Source organism: Ostrea edulis, chromosome 3, assembly GCF_947568905.1.
Source record: "Ostrea edulis chromosome 3, xbOstEdul1.1, whole genome shotgun sequence".
NCBI classification, from domain to species: domain Eukaryota; kingdom Metazoa; phylum Mollusca; class Bivalvia; order Ostreida; family Ostreidae; genus Ostrea; species Ostrea edulis.
The window spans coordinates 28,358,451-28,382,303 of NC_079166.1; the positions used below are offsets into that span (position 1 = coordinate 28,358,451).

The 23,853-nt window shown below is 38.6% G+C and overlaps 2 protein-coding genes across 13 annotated transcripts in view; one reads left to right on the forward strand and one right to left on the reverse strand.

Annotated features, from left to right (window-relative positions):
* Positions 1-23,853, reverse strand: part of LOC125675767 (titin-like) — a 249,910-nt gene that overhangs the window by 31,331 nt on the left and 194,726 nt on the right. The window lies entirely within an intron of this gene.
* Positions 1-23,853, forward strand: part of LOC125661767 (uncharacterized) — a 71,414-nt gene that overhangs the window by 15,732 nt on the left and 31,829 nt on the right. For 7 of the 12 annotated variants that reach the window (XR_008801873.1, XR_008801875.1, XR_008801874.1 and 4 more), the window contains 4 exons: positions 2,901-3,015; positions 15,190-15,270; positions 15,550-15,602; positions 17,156-17,321. Coding sequence is in view for 1 of the 12 variants with exons in the window: in XM_056160393.1 (XP_056016368.1) it covers positions 2,901-3,015; positions 7,551-7,746 (311 nt within the window). In the remaining 11 variants the exon portion in view is untranslated. Of the gene's footprint in view, positions 1-2,900; positions 3,016-7,550; positions 8,098-15,189; positions 15,271-15,549; positions 15,603-17,155; positions 17,322-23,853 lie in introns of those variants that run through there. The other 5 variants (XR_008801872.1, XR_008801879.1, XR_007365076.2 and 2 more) reach the window with 4 other exon arrangements.

Below are 23,853 nucleotides of genomic sequence, written 5' to 3' on the forward strand. Positions count from 1 at the left end.
AAAAACAGTTCATATCAAATTTACAAATACTAGTAGTTAACAATTTCACATGTAAATAATACACATACCTCCTTGCACCCATATTCGCACGCACAATCGTGAACACACCAAAACACCTGCTCAATGTATTTCTCGCAAATTTACCTCTGAAAACAGAAGAGTCGCAGACTCGTAGTTCATGAAATATTTCACATAGGATAAACAAACTTATTACTGCAGTAACTGATTGTGACTTTCACAGGACCTATGGTAATGGTTCTGAAGGTCAGTCTTTGCAAAAAAGAAAAATCATCATTATATAAATATTGCATGTATTTGAGGGTAACATTGAAAATTTTCACCCCGAGAAAACCATTGTCAACCGAGGCGTAGCCGAGGTTCACAATGGGTTCTCGAGGTGTGAAAATTTCAATGTTACCCTCAAATACATGCAATATTTGTTTTATTATACTGAATGTTATGTAAACTGGAAAGCAGAAAAACTTACGTCTGTTGACATTTGATCAATCACTGTCGTGCGATATTTCGTATTTCGATGCGGGTACTCGCGTTTATTACAAACGCTCAAACGACGTCGTCTAGCAATCTACGGCGAACCGTATGCGCATAAATTTGACGCATGTGATAATTTTTTATAATATCACCCGTTGTCAAGTACTGTTACCCGTTGCTAGATACTATCACCCTGGGGCGCGTGCTTTCTGTTCTCAGAGGGTAACAATATGTTTTTTCAAATGTTTCTCGACCAATCAGGTTCGAGTATTTTACATGAAAGTATAATAAAACTACATGTAGGACTTTCGAACAGATAATCGAAAACACTATGTCACTACACAGGACTAAATGAATTTTCACCAGTCCAAAACTTTTATCATTAATATTGATCATAATGATATACATGATATAGTGATTCATTGTTATTTTGTAAAAAAAAAAAAAAAAAAAAAAAAAAATCATTATCATAAAATGAATTACAGAACTTGATTCTTCTCTTGTGAAATTACAAGCTTTCATCCAATTCAGTTCTTCAGACAGAGTTAGTCTTCAAAATATTCATCCTCATTGATCTGTTGACCCATCCATCATAACTGTAGAATAATTGGCCAAGTCTACAGATATTACAATTTTTCTTTCTGCCTTAGCTGTTGTCTTTGTGAAATTCTTGGCTGCTTTATTGTTTTTAAAAGCAAGTGCCAGGCAAGGTCAACCCCCTTGGCTTTATCTAGTTGATAAAATGTAGTCTCTCATTCTAAACAACCACATGTACGTTCCTAAATAAGGTTTGTTAAAGGGACTGGTTCACAAATTTTGATAAAAATATTTTTCATTTTTGATGTTAAATATTAAAAATATTTATAACTTATTTAATGTTGACAGCCAAAATTTGACCTTCTGAATGCAAGAATAAAAGCAATATTTTAGCCTTAAATCTGTGTTATGTAAACAAAGACTCGAGTCTTTTTATGTAAACAAACAATTTAAACAAGTGAAATATTGATTCTGTAAAATAAAGCATCTTAATTTTCAATATGCATATATATAGTCACAATTAAATTTTAACTTTTACCCCAAAAATTGTTTGAAATGTGAAAGATATAATAAACTTAGATTGATATCCATTTCTTTCCAAAATTTTGTAAACAATAGCATACCACATTCTTTTTTAACAAAACAAAACAAATAATAAACTCTCTAAAATGAGCTTCGGTGATTTTTCATGTGAAAGCGTCTAAACGATAAAATATGGAAAATAAGATTTGAAACCCAACCGATGTTGTACAACCTTCGGACATACTGACCGATTTTACCAACCAGTACATCGGTCCAAATCAATTCTCATTGGTTGTATCTGATGGTCCGGTGCTTTTGGGATAGACTGGAAGGTCCTGTAACCAGGAAAAATGAAAACAGAAATGTCACAGGGAGACATTTAAGGTTGATATACTTAACTGTAAATGATTGTTTCCAGCAAGACAACATGTCTGTTATCATAGGTTTTAGCTATTAAGATATTATTCAGATAAAAATTTTGTGTTGGAGAGTTTAAATGCATATACATTTGTACAATGTATTAAGATTTTGAAACAGCGATATAGACCCAATACGTGATCCCAAATTAAAATCCTGAACTGACTCGACTCAAAAAATTTTGAAACCGTGACAGCCCTAGTCTGGTCTAGTTCTTATCAAGTTACTGATACATTGTATCTACACATTCCATCTTGTCTTTCGCTAATTTAAAAAAAAACTATTGGAACTCTTCAATTTCGGGAGATAGAATATTGCGCCATGGAAGTCATCATTTGAACGGAAACTTAGTGATATAGTTTATTTTATGGAATTTACATACTTAGACGTTAGTAATAGTTCTATGGAGAGTTAGTATAACAGTCAAATCACTTGTTTGAAGCGAACAGCTTCCTGACATAGTACAGATTCTAGAATTCTAAAATCATGGACCCCAGGGGTAGGGTGGGGCCACAATAGGGGATCATAGTTTTACATAGAAATATATATCAGTACTCCAAGTCACATCTGCTATCAGGTCGCAAAATGGCGACCTAGAAATATTTCTGGTCGCCATTTTCAAATTTCTACTCGCCATGGTAAAAGATTTTGTAAATAATTAAGATCTACAAGTTTTTTTTTTAATTTGAATATCTTTCAAGAAAAAAATCAACACCCATGTATGCGTTTCTGAGGAGGACAGAGACTTTTTTATACAGAAACGGCATTCAAGATGTACCAATGAAAATGTATACCATTGTCCTCCTGCTATAAGTCAACTGATGACTATAGGAAAGTTCCTCTCAAAGATCGATTCATGTTCGGGTAAGAATGCAAGGTGAAGATAACGAACAGTGATCAATCTCATAACTCCTACAATCAATACAAAATAGATAGTTGGGCAAACACGGACCCCTGGACACACCAGAGGTGGGATCAGGTGCCTAGGAGGAGTAAGCATCCCCTGTTGACCGGTCACACCCGCCGTGAGCCCCATATCCTGATCAGGTAAATATGTTTCTGTTTTTCACAATATTTCTATAAGTGTATATGCAGTCTTTTGATTGAGAAAACTTGTGCCATGCTTGCAAAAAATTTTCTTCTGATTTTTGACAAGCCAAGTTTAAACTTCATAATATTGTGAAAAATCATGTATCATGTTTTATATTTGATATTGTGAAAAATCATGTTTTATATTTGAGATTTGAAATGCAATTTTTTTATGCCCCCCCCCCCCCCCCTCCACTGTTTCTCTTGGGACAGGAACTTTTGGAGTAGGGTCATTTTGAAAAGTTATGGTTACTTTGAATGCATACCTTATTCAAGGAAAATCTTCCTATTCCAGGAGAGCATATTCTTTGCCCTAGGGCTGTTTACAATCCTCCATAAATAAAGAACTGCGTTACTAAATCAAATTAAAAAGATCCTCATTTCAATAGTCAACAATTTTTGAATGATCATATATTATATCACACAAATAAGTAACAGGCAAAAGGCTCTCAGACAAAGGTCTCTCAAGTTAATTTTTCAAAAATGTCAAGGTCACCTAGAACATATGTCTTATATATGGGGAAAAACCCTTCATTTCAACAATATTTCTACAGTTATTGATCTTTTGGACCAAGGTCACTAATCAGGTCATTTTGGAAAGGTTAAGATCACTCAGAATATCTATATGCTTATAAGTCAATAAAACTTTGCCTATAAGCTGAGAAACGCTTGCTCCAGAGTTACTGCTTGCACCTTTAATATTGTTATTAAAGTGATTTCCCCAAACAGTAAAAACAACCAAATCACTGTAGGTAGGAATCATATATAATAAATCACTGATCCAACAATAAACTTACAATTTACACATTAATACTGCTGAACTCTTGATATGGTGTTCAACTAGTCAGAACACGCGGGAAGAGAGAGAGAGAGATAAATGGGCATTCGAGCCTGTGAGCTTAAATATAGAATACCCCCCCCCCCCCCAATACACTACATTCCCCCCCCCCCCCCCCCCCCCCCCATTTTGTGGAGGAATGTCCCAATCCCAACAAGGTGGAGGCCATTTGCATTACACAATATCTATATAAAGCATTTACATGAAATATAATGATAATAAACCTCTTGTGATTTACAAGGTATCTAAATACAATAATTTTATTTAACATTAACTGTCCAAATTATAAAACTCAGGTATGATTGATAAAAAGTTAGACATTAAGTCCAATTCCTCTGGAATGACTGCTTCATGCCAGGCGATCCTCAGCAACATGCAGGCCTAGTCCTTCCTGGACCCAGGAACGCTGGAACACTTAAGCAGCTCACATAATCAAATGGAATGAGCATCAGGGGAATGGAATGTTCCACAATTGTTGCCTGAACAGGATACGGAAATTTCGTATTACCAGTCCTGCCAACAGTCCAAAACCTATTTGGCGCACCTCAGCCACCCTTTGGTAAACTACCCCGATTTGGCCAGGAGTCATCTCTGGCCAACTCTGAGTTGTGGGCTGTTCGTCTCGACCAATAAGCGATCAGCGGGGATCCGACTTACTCCCTGGAGTTGCTCCTGGGAGAAGTGCTGGATGAGCCCGCTGACCCCAAAAAATACAACCCTCCCTGTAGCTATCCACTCTTCCACCTGGGAGGGACCCCCAGTAAAAGAATATAGGTACAGTGGCACCCACGGGGGTACGAGTCCGATCCAAGATGTTCTGGCAGTCCAGTAGTGGCTCCCGACCCATTGGGTCAGAAGCAGCCCCCCAGAGATGGAGCACCAAGGGGGTGAGAGGAGTGACCAGCCGGCAAAACTCACTCAGTACCCACCTGGTGACCCCAGTTTGACCCCTTAAAGTAATCGAGGCCCACCTCCCCAATCACCCAGTCACTCTCCATACACCGATTCACAAGCAACTCAATGGTGTCAGACGTTACCGCTGCAACCTGTGTCGGGTGCAAGCCAACAGCAGTTACCTAACCAGGCTCTTGGGATAAATCAGCAGGTGGTGTTGGGCCATCAACATAGACAGCACACACCCAATGACCTGGACAGGAATATCCTTAGAAATCTGGAGGTATGCAAATCCCTCCATAAGGGAAACCAAGTCCATCCTCACTGACATTCGGGTGGGATGCCAGTGAGCATCAATGACTTGGATCCTTGCTGGGACTGGAGGTGCCTTGCATTCATGGGCAGGACTCAGGATGTCAACACACTCTGACTCCCAGTCCTCCCGTTGGATGGGATGAACAGGACTCGGGATGTCAACACACTCCCAGTCCTCCTGTGGAATGGGTAAACTCTGTTGCCCGATGGCTGCGGGGATGCCCGTTGTGCAGTCGGGACTGAAGTCGAGGACCTGTTGCGCCTCACGCAGGCTAGGTTACAGCATCTTGCTGGTATGGTCTATCCTGCCAAGGCTGGCGCATGTCTGGCTGCAAGCGATTCAGCAGGTCTGCTATGACGCGTGGGTGAGCCAATATCCTCACATGCTGTAACCACTCTAGGTCAAGAGCCGTCAGGGGATCCACCCCAAGGTACTCGGCCAGGTTATTGGCCATGTCATGCCATCTGGTGCCAAAACCAGCAAATACAGGCCCGAAGCCCCTCTGGACAACCGCCCCTAACTCATCGAGTGCTCGCTCATCATCCCTGCCCTCCTGGGGCAGATGGAGAAAGCGGGCAATGGTCCTGAAGAACTCGACCATCCTCGCTGGGTCCTCAATGCCAGCTGGGCAGTGTACATCATGTATATGCCGGACTGCTGGTCCACCGTCATTAAAGGTAGTGACGAAAACCCCGCTGGCGCCTCCTTTTCTTTTCTCTTTCCTTTCCCTGAAACATTCCAACAAACTTAAATAACAATGCCCCCGCACTTACAGTGGAGGACTTATCTCTGCCTAATCCCTGCTTACGACCACCCCCCAGTATGGCTCCCTCCTTACACCCCCACCAATTTGCAATCAGGGCGGTGATAACTTGTAAATTGATTGATGTTATTTTCCGTCTCCCCCACGCATGCCGGATGAAACCAGTCTTTGCAAGTTTCACACTGCACCATGAAACCACGGAGGTTTGTGTACTTGCACAGGCAGTACCGATATCGCGACTGCACCAGGCCTCTTTCGCCTCTGATCTGCCGAGTCCTAGGGTTTATTCAACGAGTCCGCTCCAAGTCGATCCACCCCAGTTCGACTTCGTGTCCTCAGGTAAGGTGCACTATCGCTGGTACTAGCCCCTTTTCCCGTTTTTTCAGAGGCTTTAGGGGCGTTGTTCGGCAACCGATTCTGAGCTTCCCCACTTACAGATTCCTTGTACTCATGATCCTTATAGTCTCGAATCCATTTTGGGATCTGCTGCAAGTTGCACGACTTGAGCCTATCATGGTGCATAATATTATTTTGGCGACGTCTCCAGATTAAATAAGTTGTGTCAGACTTTACTTTAGCCACCATGCCAGGGCCCAACCATACAGACTCGACCTTACCAACATTCCACCGCCAATACACCAAATCCCTGACCTTATATTTCCTTTCATGAAGATGGAGGTCATAATCTCTTTTCATCAACTTTTGAGCAGCACACAATTTTTCCCGTGCTACTTCATGGGACAACCTGAGTGATCCCTCAAGTCCCGAAACATATTTGTCAACTACCCCTCCCCCCATTTACCAAGGATTCCCCTGGGGGAGGCCTAAACACAAGGGTGGCAGGGCTGTTCACTTCTCGCCCTAACATGAGACGATTGGGGGTATACCCCGTATGACGGTTGATTGCGGAGCACAGTGCCCCAGCCAACAAACCCAAGTGACTGTCCCAAGCCTTAACGTGGTTGTCCACATAGCACCGACCGCATCCATAAGAGTGTGGTTATAACGCTCCACCTGCCTATTGCCCGAGAGTCTGTATGACGTAGTCTGTGACTTGTGCATGACAAGCAGGTCATAGACCTTTCGGAACAACTCGCTCTCAAAGTTTCAGCCCAGGTCGGTGAAAATCTCAAATGGGATACCCGAACCGCACAAAAAATTCCTTTATTGCCGCTCGCGGTCACCTCAGCGGTCTGGGAGAGCAATGGCACACACTCGACCCACTTGGTGAAACTATCCACCATCATGAGCATATACTCATTACCCGATTCAGCGCGAGGGAGTGGTCCCAGAAAGTCCAAATGAACCTTTTCCATTGGGGTTCCCGCTTGATAACTTTTGAGCCCAGATCGCAAGGGCAGAGAACCACGTTTGTTCCAACAGCAAATGTCACACCTAAACACATAGGTTTTGATATCAGTGCACCAATAGAAGTTATCCCGAGCCCTGCCCTTTGTGCGTTGCACCCTTTGGTGCCCCAAGCTCGGGATATTGTGCAATAAAGACAAAACCTCATTACGTAAACTCCTCGGGACCAGGAGTCGGTCTGGGTCAGGGGCATTTACTTTCCATATCACGCCTTTATCGTCTAACTTGAATTGACTACTTTCTAGGTAATAGCATTTTTCCTCAGGCCCTGACAAGACTAGTTCATTTTCCCTCGGTGTTAACCTTGATTTTAGAAAGTCCATGAGGAAACGAAAAGCTGGATCAGCGTGCTGCTTTGCTGCAAGTTCTTCTGGGTCGTACGAAGCTAATGAAATACCCTTGAAATCCGACCCATTCCCTGTGGAAACCGCACTGTCCCCCGACAGCTGTCGCACGGCAAGATTTTCATCCTGGATGGTGCCCTCAACCAAACATTGCAGCGCCGAATGAGAGTCGCACACAACAGTCATACATACTTGCGGTAACCGTCCGTCTTTGAGGTTCACCCCTGAGTATGCCTGCTAGAGCGGCCCAGTTGCAAGAAACCGGTTCACAGACGGAGCTATAGAGACTCCAATTTCTCTTTGACAAAGGGCATAGAGCTGTCTTGAAATTTTACTCTCTGAGAATAGAGAGGTAAGCGGCTCTATATCATCTACCTCCTCAAAGAATTCATGCCATCGCTCATGAGCCCTTCGGCAATAACGACACCCTCCGCACGGAAGATAAAACTGTGAATGGAGAGCGCACGGTGAAAGCAAGCTGAACGAACGGTGAACGAGCGGTGAGCGAACGGAAAAATGGTAAAGTAGAACGTTTCAGGGACTGTAAGATATCTCATAAACTTTATAAAATATCTTGTATATTAAACAAGATATCTTATAAAGTTTATGATATATCTGTAAAAGATAGAAGATATCTTATAAATTTATTTTTTTAAGCTATCTTATAAAATATCTAAAATATCTCATATGTTTTATAAGAAGATATCTCATAAATGAATTTTTTAAGATATCTCATCAACTTTATGAGATATCTTATGAAATATACGGGATATCAAATATGTTTTATAAGATATCTTATACATGTTATAAAAGTAAATTCATATTGTTATGGGTCAGAATTACCCAGCAGCAGAATTTACTAACAAAGGCAGTCAAACAAGTATGATATTTATTTGCAATTATTGAAAGAAAATTATAATAATAACAAAGTACTAACTTACAATAGGTGAACAATTAACAATGTGCGTGCCGAGTTGAATCTGTATACAAAACAAATCACAAATCGGCTGTTAATTTCCAACAAAATTCCTAAGTCCTAGTTCCAGTTATAGCATAATCCAAAATGCCTAAAGTGCTTGTCTAACCAGAGCTTATCGGCTAAATTCACATTGCATTCATATAATCAGAATAAATTTTCTGGTACATTCTTGAAAGACACAGTTCGTCATCTTTCTACTACGTGATAAACATTGAACTTTAGAACAAACTAGGTCACAGATTTCACTCTAAGTACAAGTACAGTAAAATATCTCTATCTCGAAGTCCGAGGGACCTCGAAAAAACTTCGAGATATCCGGGGGTTCGAGATATCCAAAATCGATCTGGGATATTTTTTTTGAAGGAGGATATTTGATGCATAGTATGGGATTTGCATTATAAACAAAAACCCTGTTGCCGTTTCTTATAGTTTAATACAAGTTGATAAATTAATATTGTGGAATTTCAAAGACAAACATTTTATTTTTTTTTAATATATATAAACATCCAATTGAATTCACAATGTGTTTCAAAATTAAGATGATCGTGCCTGAATGCTTACTTTAAGTTTACTGATGTCCAGGCTCGACTGGGATGTATAGTTATTGCGCTGTAATGAAAGAACCTATCACGTAAGAAACAAAAAAGACGGATTTTTAAAAAAATCAAACTTTTAAATGTTTATTAAATAAATTTTCGTGTTTTCTCTGTACTAGTTTTAATGATGAAGCGTATACTATTAAATGCATTATCTATATTAAGAGCATTACCTTCAAGCGTACTTCGATGATTTCGTGCGTTTATCTAACCCACATGTTAATGATAGAGCGTGTGTCATTCAAAACAACATCCCTGGAATCGGGTGTGTTAGTTCATAATTGGCGGTGAACTTTAGCCGTAATGTTGAAAGGCTTCACTAATCACCCAAGCTGTTGAATCATTTATTGCGACCTGGGTTTACCCGGAAAAGGCGAGCGTGGATTAGCGGTCATTAATTATAATTGATTATAATTGATGTAGCCGCGGGTGTGAATGTGTGACTTAACGACGCCAGGTATGGTAAGCAGAGCATAAAATTGACTGTACTTCGAGATAAACCAGGTGAATTTAGGGTATGGGACCTTGAAAATACTTCGACATAATCGGAGTATTCGAGATTAGCGTTTTCGAAATATCATATATAAGTTTTTTTAATCATTTATGTAGGGAAAACGGCCGGGACCGGCGGTCGACTTCGACTCAAGCGGGGTATTCGAGATAAACCATATTCGAGATACAGATATTTTACTGTATTACACAACAATATGATACTTTATATAGTTTATAAGATATCTTATAAAAATTCATTTATTAGATATTTTATAGAAATAGAAAATATTTTATAAAGTTTAAGAAATATCTTATAAAACATATAAGATATCTTATATGTTTTACAAGATATCTTATAAAATATATGAGATATATTGTAAAATTTCTTTTATAAGATACCTTATAACAGTTATAAAATATCTTATAAGAGTTAATGAGATATCTTAAATCAAAAAACGTTAATAAGACATCTTATACAATTTATGAGATATATTATATACTATATAAGATATCTTGTATAAAAAACATATTAAGATATTTTATATCTTATATAAGATGTCTTATAAGATTTGTGAGTTATCTGTTCAGAGGAATAAATGTAAAAATGACATGCCACAAGGATGGTATGGAAGAGTATTGTGTTGCTAAAATGTTGCAACTCGTGTGTTTGCAGAATAAATTCACATCAAATTCCATCCAGAAATGCCCAGCTTTTTTGTTTGTTGACTTTGTATCGTACTTGACCTGAGTCACAAATGTGTGCAGGTATGTGTGTGTGTAATGCAAAACAAACTTTATTGCACATGAATGCACACACATATGCATGCATGCACACAAATATATACACACATGCACGTGTATGCACGCACACACTCACACTGTCACTCAAATACACAGACACACACAAACGAATACACACACACATGAACACACACCCTTTTTGCAAAACAAAAGCAAAGTTGATGTTTGGGACAGGGGGCTTGGATGGCGACCATTCTTGCTAGGGTATGGCCTAAAATTGAAGACCATTAGTGTCCACCCTCACGGCACATTCGGTTGCTGGGCGATGATACATGCGGCATGTTTGGTCGCTGGTGACGAAATGTGCGGCACGAATGGTTGTCAGCAACCAAATGTGCCGCACGTATCGTCGCCAGGCGACCAAACGTGCCGTAACACGGGTACTCACCATGCACTTTCCCCACATCCAACCACCCCAGACCTCACAGATGGTGTAACTCTAGTTGCAGCCCCAACGGTTGGGGATTTTGAAAAACGCACGTTTACCCTATGCCTCCTTCTCTTGGCGGGAGTTTGGTGGAGCTGGGGACTCGGACCTAGGTCGGTTAGGGCACTTGCGATGATAATGCCCAGACTGATGACACTCAAAACATTGAACCCCATCCGCATGCGTCATCTTTGCTAGCCATGCAGATGACAAGTACAGACCCCTGTTGGCGCCGATGAGGGCTCGGGGAAAACTCCCTGCCTACTTTGAGTGACCTTACTCTCACTACCACGCATTGATCTATCCCGGGGCACCTCTCCAGATTTGGGTGAGCTCGCCTGACCCCAACTTTCATAAGAAGCTCTACGTTGAGCTGGTGAAGGAGACCTAGACTGCTCCCCACCTGATGACCGACTGTCACATGAAATAGAACGCACCCCTTTACGATGGTGGGCTAAGGCCTGGCGACTAAGTTGGTATGTCTTTATTTGCTGAACAGCCTCATCAATATTAACGGGGGTTGTCGATCAACCTCGGGCCTGCTCGCACATCTAAACATCCCATCGCGAATCGCAGGACTGCCTGCTCCTGGAGCACTTGACCAGGGACCCTTGCCCCTAGAGCACACTGTGCAGTTTCCATGACGCGGTCCCCCCACTGCTCTAGACTCTCCTTGGCCGCCTGAATCATGGAGTTGAATTCGACCTGCGAGGCTGCCTGCAGGGTGCCTTTACTAAAACGCTGTTTGAATCGGGCAGTTATTTCGTGGAATGTCATGTCCTCCCCACGTGATGAGAGGAGATGAAAATACCTTAGTGCAGGCCCCTCAACAGAGACGCTGAGGGCCAATAAGCTGTCATCATCATTCCACCCATAGTAGCGAGCTAATGTTCTAAACTTGGCATAGAACAAACCCCACTCAAGGCCACTAGTATACTTGAGGCTTTTAGCCTCAGCTGGAATATTGCGCCTTGGCTTAGATGAATCACTACGAGATGACCATGTGGGCGTTGATCCAGAGAACTTCTCTGAGGTCCCCAGAGAAGTACTTTCCCTAACTGATGGGGGTGCAAATCAGAGATGGGGTAATCGTAATCAGTAATCGTAATTGATTACAATCGATTACATTTTTTTAAGTAATCGTAATCGTAATTGATTACATTTGTTTTTGAAGCAAAGTAATCGTAATCGTAATCAATTACTTTGGCAAAGTAATCGTAATTTATGATTACAATAATGATTACAATGATTACTTTATATTCATATTAAAATAATTATTTAATAGATAACAGTTAGAGCTTATGTATGTTATGTGTGCCATCATAAGATTTATCCATATCTATATGATATTATACTTACAGTATTTGCATGTATTCAATAGCAACTAAGGTCTAAATCTGTTTAAATTAAACTTAATAATCTGAACTAGTATACCCTCTTATTAATAAAACCAGTAAATATTTGTTGTTTTTCTTGTTCAAAAGCATATAATCATGATTACTTTTCACAGTAATCGTAATTGTAATAAATTACTTTCAAAATATGTGTAATCGTAATCGTAATCGTAATCATAGATTTTCAAAGTAATCGTAATCGTAATCAATTACATTTACAATGTAATCGCCCCATCTCTGGTGCAAATGGAACTTCACTGCCTACTGAACCCAGTCCAGCTGCTGGATTTCTGAAAGTGACTACAGACACAGACCCACTAGTGGGCTGACCCCTATATCCCTGCCCCAGGGCAGAACATGGGTGGCTCTGGGCCTTGAGGGATTCCGTACTTGTGTGCACATGTGCTCCTGGGTGCATAGGGTGGCCCAACATATCAGGGCTTGATACACTCACATTACTGTAGAGGGGCTTCCCCCAGGGCACAACCCCCCCTACTGTCTCGCCACTGTGTCCCCCCACTAACACTTTGACTGGGAGATACTACACCCGGGTTACTGCCAAACCCACTAGAAACAGGGACTCTGGGTGGGTCTTGTGTAGTCCCTTGTCTTGATTGAACCCCTGTGAGAAAACTGTACTGCTCTGGTAGGGGGCAACCCAAGTGTTGCTTGGGATACTGGTCGCATAAATGGGAACATCCGACCCAAGATTCCCTGTAATACTACTCGAGCTAGTCATATTTGGGCTGCTCACAGTATTACTACTAGTACCGATATCCTCCTTGGAACTGGGTTCCTGGGAGCGGTTACCCCCTGAAAGATCTGACAAATCCGCAAGTATTTGGGTCATTTGAGCTAAATTGGATGCCATCATGGTCTGAGTGGTCTCTAATGCCCCCAACATGGTCATGACCTGATCATTTCCTTGTGCAGCTCCCAGCCCTTGGCTTTGTTCATTCCCAGTTGTCCCCATAGCAGAGATCGAATTCGATTCCCTTGGGTGATGGACATATCTACTTCCCCAACCACAGTACTGCCAAACCACCCGGTCTAGCCACATTACCCTCCAGGACACCCATGCCACTCATGAGCCTGGGACTCCCCCTACCCAAACTAAATGACCATTGCTTTTGGCTCATACTGATATTGTTCCTGCCTGACAACTTTAAACAAATGCAAATACATACTGCTGTACTATGGGCCTAGCACAAGATCAGATCAACAGGAAAATGAATATGTGAAATTGCATAAATTTACTCATACTAAATTCACAACGACTCATTTAATGCTTTAAAAATCAAATTGAATTAAATCAAAATTGATTACATGTGGCCAAACAGCGTGGTGTTCCCTATATAGGCATCGCTTTGGTCTCAAAAGATCGCCATATATCCTATCGGCGACGCCAATGAAGTGATTTCCCCAAACAGTAAAAACAACCAAATCGTTTTAGGTGGGAATCATATATAATAAATCACTGATCCAACAATAAACTAACAATATACAGATTAATACTGCTGAACTCTTGATATGGTGTCCAACTAGTCGGAACACGCGGGAAGAGAGAGATAGATAAATGGGCATTCTAGCCCGCGAGCTTAAATATAGAATAATAACCCCCCCCCCCCCCCCCCCCCCCAAATACACTACATTGTTTCATGTGTGTATATATGTAATATAATATTTTGTGCACAAAATGATGCATTTACATATCCTGTGTTTTCTCCGCCTGAGGGTTTCCCTTAGGGTTGGGACGATACATCGGTGCACCGATGCATCGCGATATTTTTTCTGACGATCTACATATCGATACACCCACTGAAATAACGATACTTCCATTTAATCCAAAAAAATCCGAACGGAAGAATTCAGTTATTTTACACTCGAAAGTGAAAGTAAAAGTACGATATGATTGTCAAAAATGGCGACGAAGCAGGACTTCGTCAAATTAGTAATACCAACTGGCGCTAAATCTGCGGTTTGGGACTCATTCGGGCTACCTGTTTATGAGAAAAATGGGGTTCGAACCACAGATAAATCAAAGGTAGTCAAGTAACTATGGTGCTATTTCATTTCTAGTCAAAACTATGATGTGAATTTGTTTTTCCCTTATTAAATTTGAAAGTTTGAAACTCTTTTTACAGTCTTTTACTAACATGAAAAGTATCGCGATATATATCGTATCGTGTCTATGGTATCGTGATACGTATCGGATCGGCTTTATGCTGTATCGTCCCACCCCTAGTTTCCCTTGAATTTTACAAAGCCAGCATTTTAGACTTATGTGCACTAACATCATATACATGTTATAGAATTTATATTATTGTATAATATTATGATTTTAATAGGCCTAGTGGTTTGTGAATTAAATTTATGTGTTGTAAGACTGAAAATTAACATGGGGGGGGGGGGGGGGGGGGGATGTATCATGGAGACTTAGGGCCTTATGACTCTTATTTAAAAGATAATTAAAACATAAGGGATTTTTCATTAATTTTTTTTTTGTATATTTCTAAACATATTTTCACTTTACCCTGTGTCTGGTTATAACTGACAATTAAGTCTTAAATTGTTTCCATCGTCTGTCAATATTACTGATGCTTAAGCGATTGACGTATTCCGGATACGAAAATAGTCTCTTTTTAGATACATGAAGAAACCACGTGATACCTTGCAATCACTGCCTTAAAACTACAATTTTATTAAACTGAAAAGCTGTATGTTAATGTTTCTATACAGATCAATGTTTCTGTATCAGGAAAGTTTTGTTGCAATCCACCCCCCCCCCCTTCTATTTCAGACTTACTTGACACCTTTCATTGATTTAAAATTATTTGTCTTACAGATTTTGTAATCATGAATTTAGGATGCTTAGTGCAGTTTATAGGATTCATCACAAAAAACAGGTTTTTGTTTTCAGATAATGAGAATGATATAGACATGATAGAAGTGGAAAAAGATTGTGACTATTTTAGTATGAAAAAGGATTTGTCAACAAATGGTAATGTTATTGAATATACTTACACAACTGCATGTACATTAATTAATTGTCTTTATTGGTAAAGAAGTTGCAAGAATTTATATGCATGTAAGTGATTATTTTCATATACCAATTTAATTGAGCTGAAACCCATACAACCTAAGGTTACATGTATGTAAAGTGAGAACATGCAAAGACAATATGTCATTGAATTTTTACAAAAAATTCCAATGATTATGTTGTCATTGTTTGTTTATGTATTGCTATTTTATTGATGAGGGGAAAATATATCTTTTCTAGATGCAGAAAGGAAACGAAATAAAAAAGATTCCTGTACACTTCAATTCACAAAGGTAAATTAATAATTGCAATACTGTATAATGGGTATTTTCTGTTGTGGACATTTTTGCAATTGCATGGATCTCTAAAATTATGCATGTTCAATTTATGTGGTTGCATTATACCTATCTATATACTTATATGTATCGAGATATATATATATATTATACCCATCAATGTATCGTTCTTTGATACTGTGGATTTCACAGCGTGTGATCTGGTTTTCCGGATAACCATACTGGTTTTCTGATTCCGTATCAGTATCCTCTGAAACTGATGCCGTCACAATGCATCAGCGCAACGTTATTTGTGGAAAATATTGACCGCGTCACAAACGAAACTGCGTACACAAAACATAATTTCATGGTATGTCTGTGTTTTTGATAATTTGGATTACATTTATTATCTTATAAATGTGGATTTAAAATGCATAAGGGGGTATATGATAAATTTATCATTATACCCCCCCGAACGAAGTTCTGGGGGGGTATATAGGAATCACTCTGTCTGTCTTTCTGTCCGTCCGTCTGTCTGTCTGTCTGCAGATTTGTGTCCGGTCCATAACTTCTTTGTTCTTTGACTTAGACATACCATATTTGGCACACAGGTGGATCACCATGAGACAATGTGTCGAGTACCTTCACGACCTCTATATGATCTTGACCCTTGACCTCAAGGTCAAAATTAAAGGTTTTTTACAATGGATTCGTGTCCAGGCCTTAACTTCTTTGTTCTTTGACATAGGCATACCATATTTGACACATAAGTGTATCACCATGAGACGATGTGTCATGTACCTTCATGACCTCCATATGACCTTGACCTCAAGGTCAAAATTAAAGGTTTTTACAATGGATTCGTGTCAGGGCCATGACTTCTTTGTTCTTTGACACAGGCATATCATATTTGACACATGAGTGTATCACCATGAGACGATGTGTGGAGTACCTTTATGACCTGTATATGACCTTGAACTTTGACCTCAAGGTCAAAATTGATTATAGGGTTTTGACATAGTCATACCATAAGACATGGGTGTATCACCAAGAGACTATGTGTCATGTACATTCATGACCTCTTTATGACCTTGACCTTTGATCTCAAGGTCAAAATTATAGGTTTATGCCATGGATTTGTGTTCGGACTATATCTTCCATTTTCTTCTACAAAGGCATACCATATTCTTACACTCAGGAAAGAGGTAATTTATACCTATTTACAACACCCTTTGGGAGATTGGGGTGAGCGGAGGGTATTCTTAGTGAACATTGCTCACGGTACATCTTGTTACTACAATAACTTGATCCGAAGAGTCGGATCACGTCTTGTTGACAGGTGCAGATCATCAGATCAAACTTGACGCTTCGCGTCTCGTGTGATCTGATGATCTGCGCCTGTCAACTCAACGTGATCCGACTCTTTGGATCAAGTTACTGTAGTAATAATATATATATATTGCATTTGTAATTTTTGCAGATTTTTTTATATCTGCAAAAAATGGACATCCTCAGAAAATACCATTATACAGTATTTCAGAATGTTACAAAGGGCACTGTTTTGATTACAGAAAACACCCACCATTATAGATCTACACATTTTTATATGACGGTCACTGAACGGGACGTATTATGTTATGATGCTGTCCATGTGTCTGTCTGACTGGCTGGCTGTCCGTCCGGGGTCATGTTTTCCGGACTTTTTCCCGTAACAGATGCATATACAACTTTGAAAGAGTGAGTTTGCATTTCAGCTGGATTGGTCCATCCTTGACCTACTTTAAGGCTATAAGTAGGTCAAACAGTTTTCCAGACTTTTTTTCTTACAGATAGATATTGCCCTGAAATTTACTCATAAGTTTCCTTTCAGAGGAATACAAGTTCACTTTGCATTTCAGCTGAATTGGTTCATCTGTTCGTGACGTACATTAGGACTTAAAGTAGGTCAAACAGTTTTCCGAGCTTTTTTTCATTGTGGATACAGATGTTGTCCTGAAATTTAGTCACAGGTTTTCTCTTGGAGGATTACAAGTTCAGTTTGCATTTCAGCTGGATTGGTCCGTCCTTGACCTACTTTGGGGCTAAAAATAGGACAAGCAGTTTTCCGGGCCTTTTTTTCATTACGAATACAGATATTGTGCTGAAATTTAGTCACAGGCTTCTTGTCGGAGGAATACAAGTTCAGATTGCTTTTCAGCTGGATTGGTCCATCCTTGAACTACTTTTCAGCTAAAAATAGGTCAAACAGTTTTTCGGGCTTTTTTTCATACGGATACAGGTATTGCCCTGATATTTAGTCAAAGGCCTCCTCTCAGAGGAATACAAGTTCAATGTGCATTTCAGCTGGATTGGTCCATCCTTGATCTGTGTTTTGGAAAAAATAGGTCAAACAGTTTTCCGGGCTTTTTCATTTACAGATACAGATATTGCCCTGATATTTAGTCAAAGGCTTCCTCTCAGAGGAATACAAGTTCAGTTTGCATTTCAGTTGATATTCATTTGATAATTAGTACCTTACTTTGCCATAACAAGTTACAGATCAAGTTCGAATTTTGTCTCGGTCTGTTGATTTTTCATTAAGTTATGGCCCTTGAACATAAAAAAATAGCATGAATTGTTAGTTTACATCCTAGTTTCTTATCTCTGTAGAAAAGAGTACTACACTCATTAAAACTTCTAGCATAGTAATACAACAATATAGCTAAATTATTCTTGATCACCTACATGTCACAGTTTATTGATATGGTTAAAGGACTCAACGCATGTTTCTAAACTTTTTCATCAAAATTAATTCTTTTCATGCCTTAAACTACTTTAAATGTGTTTTATATGAAATATTTTGCGTAGTTTTGGAGTTTGAAAGCAATGAAATTCAAATCAAAACAAACACCCAATCACTTTTTCAAAAACCACTTGAACAGAGACCCAGATAAGCTGCAAGAAAATGGATATATGGAAGCTTATAAGCACTGGTAGGCCTACAGCATACATTCTGTTTTGGTCTTCAAATTCAATACACACTCGGATCAACTGACCTTCACCTTGTAACAACATATACAATGTAACTTGTGCTCTCAGTTTCTACCAACTGGTAAATTTACGAAAAATTTAATGATACAAAATAATTGAACTTTTAATTATAAAAATAATAGACTATTGTAGTTCCTAAAATTATAATTATAAAATTATTTCCTCATTGAACTCATAAAATCTTTCAAGAGTGCATCAGTATAATGCTGTGCTCCCGCTTCCTATCGAGGTCCTGATCGCAATTCAAAAATAATAATAAGATTGCTTTATTAAAATAAAATAATGTGATTTCCACTTTAAATTTGATTATAGTTATTGATTTGTGTTTTTATGCCCCCCTTTGAAAAAAAGAGGGCATATTGTTTTGCAACTGTCGGTCGGTCGGTCTGTAGACCATGTGTTGTCCACTCAATATCTTTCGACCCCTTTGCTTAATAACAACCAAACTTGGTACAGGGGTTGCCCCTGGAGAGTAGATGATCCTTATAGATTTTCAGGTCACATGGTCAAAGGTCAAGGTCAAACTGCTGGTCTTTACCCCATGAGGTAGACCATGTGTTGTCCACTCAATAACTTTTGACCCCTATGCATGATAACTACCAAACTTGGTACAAGGGTTGCCCTTGGAGAGTAGATGATCCCTATTGACCTTCAGGTCACATGGTCAAAGGTCAAGGTCAAACCTCTGGTCTTAAGCCTATGTGTTGTCCACTCAATATCTTTTGACCCCTTTGCTTTATAATAGCCAAAATTGATACAGAGGCTTTCCTTAGAGAGTAGATGATCCCTATGGATTTTCAGGTCACGTGGTCAAAGGTCAAGGTCAAACTGCTGGTCTTAACCCCATGTGGTAAACCATGAGTTGTCTGCTCAATATCTTGAGAACCATTCACTTGATTGTAATGATATTTCATATGTGGGTTGATTATAAAAAGAAGAGGACCCCAATTGTTTTTTAGGTCAAAAGGTTAAAGGTCAAGGGTCAATCTACTCTGGACATAGGAATATACTGTCCGCTCAATATCTTGAGAACCCTTTGCTTGACAGACATCAGACTTGGTACACTGGTACATCATCAGGAGAAGATGACACCTATTGGTTTTGAGATCACATGGTCAAAGGTCAAGGGTCAATCTGGACATAGGAATATATTGACCACTGAATGTCTCAAGAATCCTTTGCTTGACAGACATCAAACTTGGTACACTGGTATATCTTTAGAAGAAAATGACCCATATTGATTTTGAGGTCACATGGTCAAAGGTCAAGGGTCAATCTACTCTGGACATAAGAATATACTGTCCGATCAACATCTTGAGAACCCATTGCTTGACAGACATCGACCTTGGTACACTGGTACATCATCAGGAGAAGATGACTACTAATGAATTTGAGGTCACATGGTCAAGGGTCAAACTGGACATAGGAATATACTGTCCGTTCAATATCTTGAGAACCCTTTGCTTGACAGACATCAAACTTGGTACACTAGTACATCTTCAGGAGTTGATGACCCCTATTGATTTTTAGGTCACATGGTCAATCCACTCTTGACATAGGAAGATATTGTGTGCTCAATATTTTGAATTGATGATACTACTCTCAATTATATTTGTGTGTGTGTATAACCCTTTTCAATTTTGCACCATGGGGGGCATATGTGTTTTACAAACATCTCTTGTTTTTCTTTTTCTTTCTTTGTGAAATGCACCTGTGACAGCTAGTAGCTTGGCCTAGGGCATAGTTGTCAACAATGTAACATATTATAATTGGTCTAATCCAAAAATAAATAATGATTGCACTGTTTATTTTAGAAAAACAGCGCCAATTACAGATGTATAAAGGAATAACATTACTGAACAGTTTGTAGACAGTGACCCCTATGAACATTATTTACTCGCAATATTGCTGATTTCATACTTGCTTTCCTCGCTATATTTGGGTATTTACATTGAGCTATTTGTATGCACTGGTGGCGATAAGATATAAAACTCAGGAAATTTGTCAACTTCGATTTAAATGTTGCCCATGGTGAATAAATTAGGCCCCTAAAATCTGAGTTTTTAGTAATACCTCATAGTACTTTCACAATCCGAAGGGCGCATGTGACGTCACTGTACCACGTGGCTACCTCAGAGCTGCCAACCCTCACGATTTTGGCGTAAGGCTTACGATTTTAGGGCCGAAAATATGACTTACGATTTCACTGTACATCTTTCGATTTTCGCTTATTTGACATTTTGAAATTTTTAGAGCTGTCCGTCATTGGTTTTTACTTTTATAATAAGCAAGCTATAGTCGTTACTACGTTTGTTTGCATAGTCTATATCTATATAGAGTCTAGATCATTTTAATGCTTTAAAATAAACAATATGGCAGCTGCTACTGAATGTAAAGCATGTGTTGATGGAAATAACAACAATACTCCCCCAAAGAAGAAAGCCTAATGGAGCTAGAAATTCAAAGAACAATATGCAAGTACACTGTAATCATCTACCGTATTTTGCCGAATATAATACACACTTTTTTTAGAGAATATTTTTGTGTCAGAAAGGGGTGCGTATTATATACCACAATAGGTTTTTGACCTTTTTTTCCAGATGAAACTCGGCGATTAAGTAGTGTAATATTTCACTCAAAGACCAAGGCTTCGGATACTGTACGCCGCGCCTTTTCACGTTCACCTATTTATTAAGTAGAAAATTCGACCTCAAGAAAATTACTACAGAAACGTAAAATTACAGAAAATGTGATATATATACTTACAATATCTAAATAATTCAATTATCATGAAACAAACAGCCAATCAAATTGCATTGGATCTGACTATTCATTACATCGCATGCCGCCATTATTGAAAGCATGTGTACACAATAATGCCTTGACACGTGCTAAAATTGTTGGAAAATAATTTTGTCACTTGCTAAAAGTTTGTTTACTGTAAGTTTTATGAATAGGCCTAATTTTTAATGAAATACTTATTTGAATCTTTGAAATAACTATTCTTGCGTAAAAGCATGTGTTTTACGAAGCCATTGTTGTGTACACTGCTTTTGTTAGATACCCCCTCCGGGTAAAGAAATACCTAACAAATTTTTTTTCCACACATTTTAATAGTCATCGTAGTTAACGAGGAGTTGATAATTTGCATCTTTGTACCTACCATGGTGTGTTGATTACAGTAAAATAAGCGATAGTTTAATTGTTTCATTTTATTTTTATAACATCGGCTATTTGATTGATTTTAAGTTTCAACAAAGGAAATATCGAGTCAGTTAAGACTTTAATGCTACAAAATCTCGTGCTTTGCTGAAATGAACAGGCTTGTCCGGGTTGATATTTCCCTGAAGATTCTCATTGAAGATTACCGCGATGTAGACCTCATCTCAAAAAGTTTGCAAATTATTGTGCGTTGTTTAGAATTCATTATTTCTGCAAAAATATTAAGTGAAAATTAACACCAAGTATAAAATAAAGATTACCGCTTGGTCAAAATTTTTGCTGCGTATTATACACCCGAAGTGCGTTTTTTCACCAACTTTTAGGCTCAAAGTGGGGGGTGCGTATTAAACACCACTGCGTATTATATTCGGCAAAATACGGTATTCGTTTCAAAGTCAGAAAGGGGGAGTTTGTATACGTGTACAATCTGTTTGACAAATCTTCAACATTTCTCACGGCAGCGAAAATGACATAAAAAAAACTTGCCAGAATAACTGATTCAGTAACTAAAATTATATATATAATATATAAAAACTTGCCAGAATAACTGACACAGTAACTGTAAAATTATGCAATATACTAATGTAACTATTTTTTACCCAAGTTTTAGAAAGTAAAATCAATAAAAGATGTATTTGATCTTTTGCAGTAAAATTGTAAAATGTATAACAATTAGTATGTCTAAATTCATTAAATTTGGAATTGAAATGTGCCTAAAATTGCTCAGGTTACATGTTTATTCATAAAAAAATCTCCAGCGGCAGGGGGTCTAGGCAGCCCCCTGACCCCCACCTTACTATTTTCCATTTTATAATGTTGGCAGCTCTGCTACCTGCCTAATTAACTAGACTTTTGAAATCAGGGCTTAGATTTAAGTCTGTATTGTGGTTAATTTATCGCAAAATTTCGGTGAACGAACTATTAGAATTAATTACTATAAGCATATAAAGAAGACAAAATGCATATAATTTTGTATACTTTGAAAACATGAGGTGTACGTCCTTTAATTCAATTCAATTCAATTCTTTATTGGCACTAAAGCACATTATATAAGAATGTGTTGTTAGCCATACATAGATACACATATATATTGATACATTACAAAATATCAAACTGTTGAAAACTTATTTCTAACATTAAAACAGTCTCTGATGTATAGACAGGTTTGTTTTGTAGATACAAGGTTATGTGGATTTAGTAAACAAAATAAGGTATTAATATCTAGTAGTTTAAAGACCTAATTATAAACCTAATTATAAATTTCTCTTTTTTTCCCCTGGTCTAGTCTCTACTCAAATAGTAGTTGATTTCCTATCCTGGTTCCCCAATTTTCCCTTTTACCATAACCTACATACATAATGAACTTTGAATAATTTTGTGGTACAGTAATTTTTGCAAGCGGTAGGGGACTATGTATTGCCATGCAATACTCTCAGAATTCTTGTTTAAATCTAAAGAGTGCAGAATGTACTTCTAGATTCTGGATTTTATACTGTTGATTGGCGTGAAATATGCATGTATGTGCATGCACATGCATGTATATGTACATGTAGTAAATTTTTAGTGTTTAAAATGTCAGGCATGTGAGAGTGTACCTATGTATGATTGATTCTTGTTGTGATGTTGTAGAGCTTCATTGCTTTTAAATTTTTCGACTCTGGGTAGAAGTGAGAAAATTACCATTTTAAGGAAAATGACAATTAAATTTTGTATGTACCCGTAATGTTGGTTTCATCTGAGTTTTGTTTCATTAATATCGCATGATGAAAATGCTTGGTGCGTATGGTAGATCAAAGCAGTAGTACGCCTTAATATTACGATATCATGATTTTGTTCTTCCAATATTGGCCTGGATAATTATAGAATCAGAAATATAAATTCTGGCAGATGGAATTTTGGTCAAAGAATGTTGTCAACTGACATGATAAAGATGAAATTCTTAAATCAACATTCGACGATGAAGATAGTTTTAACAGACCACTGAATCCGTGAATTGTGACAGACGGAATGACCGGCC